Raw genomic sequence first — 9333 nt, 5'->3', positions numbered from 1 at the left:
TATGCAATACCAGTGTCATTTCATTACACAGACGTATTGTACTGAAATGACAAATTGCTATTAAAACAATCAGTTATTGGGTCTTTTATGTCCATCTGGGTGTGTTTCATTGGATGGAAGAGGGCCAAAGTGAATGCCTAGTTTCTATTTGTGTGGTCATGAATAGTCACATTGTGCAGACACTGTTAATCAAGTGACATTGAGAAAATGGAAATGGGGGTAACTCTGTTTGCCTCCACTGCTGAATGGATGGAGCCATGGGGCCTCCAGACTCCCTAACACAATCATGGGTGACTAAATAAATCCAGATGGCTCAGGGACTGAAATTTGAGTGGATATTTCTGTTTGAGGGGTTTTCGTCAAGTAAGGCAATCATGCTAAACCCCATAGGAAAGATGACCTACACAAGAAATACCTGGATGAACAAGAAAGCCCAGAGTACATTGTTGTATTAAGATGATAGAGAGAAAACAGTCACATTGATGGAAATCATAGATTCTTTCTGCCTCTCACATGGCATTTTTTTTGTTTCTCTTCGATTCATCCCATTTGTACCCAGTTTTGGTTAACAGTGTGAACACTCCCATTTGGTTACCATTGCACAGACAACTTCCCTCCTCTAGAAAACCCCTCTCCCAAATAACCATGGAGCATAGCCGTAGCCCCCAAAAATGAATGTTTATACCAATCAATCAGTCACTGACAAGAAACCAGATCTTTCACAAGTACAGCACCAACAGCAACCAGGAAACGCCTGCTTCTCACGCAAGCTCTATCTGAGTAGGAGGGGTCTGCTTCTCCTCCTACTGCTCCCAAACACACCCATACACACACGCACTCACTCACACACACATACACACACACACACACACACACATATAAATGCACTCTCACACACACACTTACCCATAAATGCACACATATGCACACCCACTCCCTCTCAGACAGAGCACAGTGCATGGAGTTCCAGCTGCATAAGTAGACTGGATGTCTAGAGGAGGAAGAAACTTGGGCACCATCAGCAGTCACAGATTCTGTGGGACTTTAATCAGAATTTCAACATGAACTCATTTCCAGCAAAAATACAGTCCAAGATGGAGCTGGCCAGGAAAATGGAGGATCAGGATAAACTGTACAGGTACAATGGAGTGCTATACCCTGTCATCATGAGTCCTGAGGAAAACCTGAGGGCGCTGGAAGACCTGGATGCAAGGCAAGATGATATCATGTTAGTTGCTTATCCTAAATGTGGTAAGTTCCAGAGTGGGGTTCAAGATTTTCAGATGAAGGGGGGAAAAAAGCAAACAATTTAGGAGGAAATGTATAACTTAATTGCTCAGCTTGATAATGAATGAATTACGACTCATAAATATGAAGTTAAATTGAGAAAACACATGAGGCAAGTGACCAATGATCAATGGTCAATGATCAATGATGCCAGTCCTGCATGGTGACCTCAGTCACAGAATTAACCTATGAAATGAAACAGGTTCACATAAGTTCAGTGTGTTGAGTTTGAACTTTAAATGCATTTAATTGCATGTATGAACTTCTGCTATGTAAATCCTGTAAAGGCACTTCAAACTGGACATTGTGTACTGCAGAGGTTATTATCTGAACCTGACAGGAAGAGATGGTGCGAGTGCATACGAACGCATCTGCACTTGCTAGATGGAGCGTTATATTATCTGAGCACAAGAACCTGTGAACATGTTGTCTGGGGGTTTGAGTGAATGTAACCACAAGTGAGAAAAAACTGACTACGCATGCAGCATATCTTCCGATACATTACACTCCATCCCAGATTATTCTGTGTACATATGGTGTATGTATGTGTTAGAGTTTGAGGAATGCAATCCAGGCATGTTCTGTGGCTAGCTGCTCCCTCTGACACTTACTTTGACTTGTGAGATGAGAGATAAGAAGCAGAGGGGAATGTTGAATTAAATATACACCTCTCCACACAGCGCCCAGTGGGGCAGAGTGGGCCCCTCACAAAAGAGGCCCCAGCTGGGGACATGATAGAGTGTGCCTGTGGAAAATCTTCAGTTAGTGGAAGGAATGCTAACACGTCATATTTCAAAAGATATAGTGTCTTTTCTCAAAAAGGCATTGTCTTTACTCCATGAACAATGTGACACATAGGCATGGCACCAAGGGGAAGATTGCTTTGAAAAAGGTCTGCAGAACAGGGATACACATGACTGCACCACAGGAAATGTATTAAAGAAGTTCAGCAGATGAGAGACTCACATATGGCTGTTTACCCCCCCCCCCCCCCCCCCCCCCCAACACCCGTTGTGGTTATACTATATACATTTTCTGTTCTGTACTTTCACTTGCTAAGGATATCGTTTATTTTTCTTTTGGTTTTTATTTCATTCATGCTTTTTCAGTGTATGTCTGAATGTGTGTTTGATCTTTATCTAGATTCCACTGTAACGGTAGTATTTATATCATGCTCTGATCTCTCCTTCCTATTTAACTTTAGGGTTTAACTGGATGGTTGCTGTGCTTCGGAAAATCATTGCAGCTGGAACTGGGCAGAAAGCAGAGTCAAGGATGCCTCCACTAATTGAGTTCTATGGTCCAGAAATGATTGAGGTTGGTTGGGTCAAAATTACACTTAACATATTGCTCAGGAGGATATTGCCAGCTGTTTCCATACCATAATGAAATGCCTAAGGGAGCACAACCGTGCAGTTTACCAAAGAGTTACATTTTTACTACTCCACATGCTCCACATTACTACACCACATGAAAATGTCCAAGTGTAACTATGTACCTGTTGCATGGTGTAGGTATTTTTCCTTTCTGTCCACCATTTAGTGAATGTTCAATCCACAACACTTGAACCAAGTATGCACACATCACTAGGTTCCCTCCAGAGGTGCTGGGCTGTTTGTTTGTGTGACAGTCAGTCCATGAGTTGTCCATTTGTCTTAAATATGTCACCTTTTCTGGCTGTAGACTATATGTTTCTCTACTGAGTGGCTTAGGCAAACCATGTTCTCTCCTGGAGCGTGAGTTTAGCCAGCGGCTCTAAGCCCCCCGCCTCAAAGACATGTTTGAACCAAAAACATCAAAACACAGCTGTTTGCACAAGTCTGTGTGCTCTGTGGTGAGCACTGTATGTCAGAGTGCTGAGACCCCTTTTGAATGTTTACCGTTGCAGCCTCTTGCTCAGGCCTCATCGCCGAGATTTCTGGGAACCCACATGCACCCTGACAACATTCCAGTGTCGTTCAGTGTGAATAAAACAAAGGTTGGTAAATGTTTCTCCATGTTTAAGCCTTCTACCTCTCATGCCCCACATATACACACTCACACACATTAATATACATACACACTCTATGAGACACTGAGTTGGAATTTGCTTCACAGGAACTTCTCTTTATCAAATGATCCTAAAGAGCATGTCTGCACATACGTCCTCATTACACACCACCAGCAAAATGTCCACGTTACATAAGAGGCCAAGCATTTCCTGTGCAGCCTACGCAGCGGACTCCCTATAGAATGGGTCAACTTTGAACAAATGCATCAGACCCCCAACAGAAATAGACATACAGTGGGAGCAACAACAACAGCGTTATGGGGATGCACAGTTTCCATGGAGATCAGAGCAGGCTTAAGGCCATGCATATGAGAATTCCACGGCCAGACATGGCACAGAAACAAACAGACAGTCAGAGTATAGCTGGGGGCAAAATGAACGAGCCCAAGAGGAGTCTAAGGCAGGACAACACAAAACATCTTTAGTTCTCTCTGAGATTGCGTGTGCTGAACTAATGTCTCCTCTCTTTGGTGTTCTCTCTTTTCACAGATGCTGGTCATTTTCCGAAATCCTAAAGATACAGTGGTTTCATTTTATCACTTCTCCAAAAAGAACCCTGTTCTGCCATCTGCAGAGTCCTGGGACAGTTTCTACTCAGATTTTATGAGTGGTGAAGGTGACCATAAAACTAGACTTGCACCTTTAACTGTTAAGATGACTTACATAAACTTCAATCCTCTATGCTTCTATTTTGGATGTGATGGGAGAAAAACCACCAAATTAAATATTTGTTTGTGTGTATTTCAATTGTGCATAGTTGTGCATAGAAAATATAAGGTACCAAGTGTCTTCTCCATGACAAAACAGCTGTTCTAATCCATCCTCAGTTCCATGGGGCTCATACTTTGACCATGCATTGGCCTGGGAGAAGCGAATGGATGATCCAAATGTTATGATTGTCACCTATGAAGAGTTGAAGCAGGTACTTTGCAGTTGCAATGACCCCTATGACATTGAACAATGTTAATTGGAATGTGAACTTCACGCCATGTTTGTCTCTATTAGGACCTGAGTGGAGGGGTTCGGCGAGTCTCTGAATTCTTTGGCTTCAGCCTAAGTGATGACACCATTCAAACGATTTCTGAGGAGAGCACTTTCCGGGCCATGAAGGAGAGCTCACAGGACTCTCATGGGCAGATGGGCAATGTTTTTTTCAGGAAAGGTTAGTCCTCATCCATTCCAGTCCTCATTCCAGGTTTTTTTTCCCAAGACTGCATATTTTGCATGACATGCCTCACAAGCTTCCTTGTCCCACTGAACATGCAATGTACGTGTGAATGTGCATAGGTCATCTATGCGTTATGGTTGGGTTACTCATTTATAAGGTGTTCTTTTCACTGGCTTTACCTTGTGCCTAACTTAAATCTCTGTCATTGTTGAGCCAGCATATATATAAAGGTTTGGCATGTTTTTTTTTCAAGTCATCCTTGTAACTTATTTATGAGTCAGGCCTTCTGCTGATAAAGTTCATTCATCTGGCCCAGATGCCTTCTGAGTCCTGGCCTTACTTCTCCATCCGAAGTCCAACCTTTGGCATGCCCACCTTTGCACTAGATAAGAACATCCTGGAAAGGCTTTAACCTCATTGCTTTATCCTCCAACTCATTATCATTCCATCAAGATACCCCTCACAGCATTGCATGTCATCAGTACAGAGGAGCCTTCACTGATTTCCTCACCTGAGTTCAATATTTAAAAAATATGGAGTCCTTATGGGAGACTCCATAATGGTATGAAGTAATCAAAAGGTGCAATTATCAAAACAGTCTATCGATATTTATAGTTAACCTTGTAGTGTGTTTGTGAAATATCACCACATTGCACACAGCATAGGAACATGAGAAGAGCTATAGAGTGGTAGCCAAGGCACATTTAAAATACAGATTATATCGGAGGTTTGTCAAAGGGTTGAGATCTTAGGCCTGTAGGTCTAGGATAGAATATGATTTATTTCTTCAGGCAATGATTTCAGTTTTTCCTGATCGGTAGCACACTGTAAACATATAGCTTTGCCTCAATTCTCAAAACACATGCACATTTCTGGAAACACTATTCACACATTTTCCAAACTTTATGCTCATTTAGTGAACACATGCAATCAATACAATAAACTCAAGGCATCACCATCTGAACTCAATAAGCACACCTTTTTCATGGTGGAAACATTAAATTAACACAAAATGAAGTGCTATCAAAGACTGCTGAAATATCTAACATGAAATACAACTAATTTTAAAGGATTAAAAGAACAAACATCAGATACCTGTAGGCCTACTAACACCACATAAATCATAAAGCCATAGGGTAAAGTCTGAAAGTAAGTACAGTCAATGGCATAATGGGTGTTTGATATTGAAAAAAATATTTTATGAATGTGTTATTACCAGTGGATTTACCTTATATGATCAGGGTACTTCACAATGGGAGGCAACTAAATTAATGGGAACATGGGAAAATATCTTGCGTGAAACCAGTCTAGGACCATGGGTTTTATCTATTAGGATGCTGGTCCATTTTTTTTTACCATTATAGCGTTTAAATGCACATTTTCAAGCATTTTGAGACGAGAGTGACAATGGAAATGCCTAGTTTACTGTTGCTAGCTAGATGGTTTTGCAGCTATAGTATAGGCTATTTCTTGCATAGGCACACTAAGAAGTAACAGTCTACAACAAAACAACAGATGTTACCGATATAGAGTGAGTGCTGCACCGTTCTTCCTTGTTAAAATGCGGTCAGTTTTAAACGGTAACCTGCGTAGCCTTACTCATACTCAATTAGACTATATTAAATATCTATTGTTTATCTATTCTATATACTGTACATATATTCTATATTTATTGTCTATTGCACTTTCCTGAGTGCAGAGGCTGGCAGTCCTGCTTAGAGCATACGAGTACAAAATAGTTTACCATCCTACAGTCCATACAGTCAGAAATGGCAGTGGCCTGAGATGCCGTGAAGCAGACTTTACATTGATTATGCAAGCCCTTTCCTTGGGAAGATGTTCCTTGTCATCATGGACTTGCACTTAAAATGGATAGACATGTATCCAACCAGCACAACAACATAGAAAAGCTAAGACAGTGCTTCAGCCACTGATGCTCGTATCCGATAAAAGTGCTGAGTTTGGGGCGATCCTGAAGCAGAATGACATATAGCATGTAACATACACTCAATTCCACTCGCATTGAACGGCCTAGTAGAAAGAGCAGTTCAAACATTCAAATAAGGGATGAAGAACCTTGGAGACAATAATAGCCAGATTCCTGTTTTGCTACAGAATTACACCACAAACAACATCAACTAGCTTGCCACCAGCTGAATATCCAGGAGATTATGGGCCACACTGGATCTGCTACTGCCATACGGGAAGAACACAATACAACTCAAGCAGAAAGGATGCACACAGCAAGTGGCAGAGTAATTCCAATGGTGATGACATGTATGTTCAAAACTACAACCACAGACCAAAGTGGATACCAGTTATCATTGAGGAGAACACTGAACCCCTATCGTTTATAGTTCAGACAGATGGTTCAGACACTCAAAAAGAAGATATTTGGACCAAATCAGGAAGCGTCACGCAACAACAAGTCAGTGAGAGAGTGACCACTCCTGTAAGAGTTCCTGAACAACCACCTACAGATACACCGCCAGGCAGGAGAGCAGAGCCTCCATCTGCATTCCGCTGCTCCATGAGAAAGACTTGCGGAAAGACTTTGTGTGATAATAGTGAGATCTTTCAAGAAGAGCAAGAATGTGAAAGGCGGGTTTTCTACCCACGTTTCTAGGTTTTTTTCTTAAAACAGTAGATAGCATGCAAATGTTAGATTTTTGTTATTGTGCCAAATACAGGATCAAACTTGATTATTAGTTGAGTGCCTTATAGAGTTAAAGAATGACAGTTGTTTCCATTGCAGTACTCTAAGTGTGGTTAGTTAAATGTGATGTCAAAGGTCACCTGGTTCGGTAAAGCTGAAGAGAGGGGTGGTATCCTGTTAATATTCTTATCTGCAGTACCACCCCACACCACACGTCGAGGTACGACCGGAAGTGATAGGTACTACTCCCATGTGCTCAAACTAGAGACCTGAGGACGACATGAGTGTCACGTTATGAAGGCTTCGACATGTCACATATTAAGTTGAGGATTGAACCGTTAAAACTGCAGTAGGGAACCCAGGGAACCTATTAGGGAACTTGTTCTCATATTGGCTAAAACTGTCACTATGTCCCGACAGCAGTACAGTACATGAGACAGGTAATCATAACAAAAATCAGGCTCCTTTGCCTCCAGTGCTCCTAATGCCATTTGCAAGAATCCACCACGACCGAATCAAAACAACCAATCACAGCCAGGAAGACTGTCTGACGTGCCTGAGAGTCAAGCATTGCTCGTGCACACACTGCTGGCAGCATAGGCCTGCTATTTGGGTGGAACTGAGGGCGAGCACTTTTGTTTTCAATAGAAAAGTGTCTGTAATGTTCCATAGTTAGCTGATCAATCATGGTTTGGAATGCTTTGGTTTTGGAATGTGTTTTCTTTTAAAAAGTAAGTATATTTTCATTGGCCCCAGATACTGATTACTGCTGTGAACGAGAATGTGTTTGGGCCATTAAAGCAACATTAGGTTTCACTTGTAGATGACTGACACGCAAAGGAAGTGGGCTACATATCACGTTTTAAAAATCGATCTTACTCCTAATGTTTCCTCCAGAGTCGCCTACTCTAGCTTTAACTTGCATCCCAGACTGCTTCATCCTTATAACTGAAGTCAACTTACCATAGACAGACTTCAGTAGAAGTAGAAAGTTGCAATAGATCTTTTTCGGGGTTAAGGATGTTATGCTACATCTGCCTAGTGGGTGCGGATTTGATTGCAGTGGTTGTTTTTGATAAGAGCTGCTAGCTGATCCAAATATTTGTAATAGTATTTGAATCAACCTTCCAATTTGAATGCAACAAAATCAGCTCCAGACCATATTGAACAAAGTGATTATGGTTTTGGTAAAAACTCTAAATCAGACTGCAATGGATCCAACTACACCAACACATTTTTTTAGGTCCCTGACACTTTTTTACTATAAATGTTTTTGTATGGATCCAAATCGGAATAAAATTGGTGACTGGGGTACACTTTATAGGCTTTTTTTGGCTGTACTGCAATATAATTGTAATGTCATTATGAACATCTATGGTTATATATTTTGCCTTCCAAGGATGCCATTCATGTTATGGAGGTAGATGAGTTGTAGTCGACATGTAGAGAGCATGAAGTAATATCTGAATTAATCATTAAGCACTTAACCACATACATCCATGTCAGATACACACTGATATTTCATATTTGTTATGGGTAGTATATATTTATATGGACAATTCTGAATATAATACACTGACTAGAACAAACATCCTTTTTTAGGTGAGGTTGGTGACTGGAAAAATCATCTCAGCCAAGCTCAAAGCGAGCAAATGGATGCTGCATTTGAGAAACACCTCTCTGGAACTAAACTGGGAGCCAAGCTGAAGTATGACCTGCATTGTAAATGGTGAAGAAATGAAAAAAAGCCTTCCATGCCACTGATCATCAGCAAACAAGCTATAACGGTAATGGTGTAGCACGATGGGTACATGAATGGGCCTAGAGGAAAGTAAAGTAACTGCATTTGTGTCTTATATGAACAGCATCACAACACTTGAATATTAAACTAGGGCATTTCTTAAGATCATACTGTGACTTCAGAAGCGAACATATCTAAGGGTAAGAACCAACCTATTTTTTATCGTCCTGTTTTTTTTACAAAGATTTAGACTGCAGACTTTTGTTTTGTATTATTATAACGTGAATTGTACAATAAATAGGTATAATCAATTTCACATCCACTGAGAACGCAGTCCCTTCATTTATTTGTCTTCAACTCACAACTTAAGTCCTCTCCAAACTAGTCTTTTCCTCCTAGACCCATTAGCCTATTACACAAACCGCTGGCTA

At 41.0% G+C, this 9333-nt stretch overlaps 1 protein-coding gene across 1 annotated transcript; it reads left to right on the top strand.

The window, feature by feature from the left end:
* Nucleotides 1–1061: 1061 nt before the first annotated feature.
* LOC308373580 (sulfotransferase 6B1-like) lies at nt 1062–8894 on the top strand (the record flags this gene model as incomplete). Its single annotated transcript, XM_080849151.1, has 7 exons — nt 1062–1251; nt 2492–2604; nt 3176–3265; nt 3827–3953; nt 4165–4259; nt 4343–4499; nt 8764–8894. 7 exons carry the CDS (start codon nt 1062–1064, stop codon nt 8892–8894), a joined length of 903 nt encoding a protein of 300 aa, XP_080705277.1.
* Nucleotides 8895–9333: the final 439 nt, after the last annotated feature.

This window comes from Sprattus sprattus (genome assembly GCF_963457725.1).
Source record: "Sprattus sprattus genome assembly, chromosome: 12".
In the NCBI taxonomy this organism is placed as follows: domain Eukaryota; kingdom Metazoa; phylum Chordata; class Actinopteri; order Clupeiformes; family Clupeidae; genus Sprattus; species Sprattus sprattus.
Note: the sequence above shows the minus strand (reverse complement) of the source record. Positions and strands in the feature narration are given on the sequence as shown.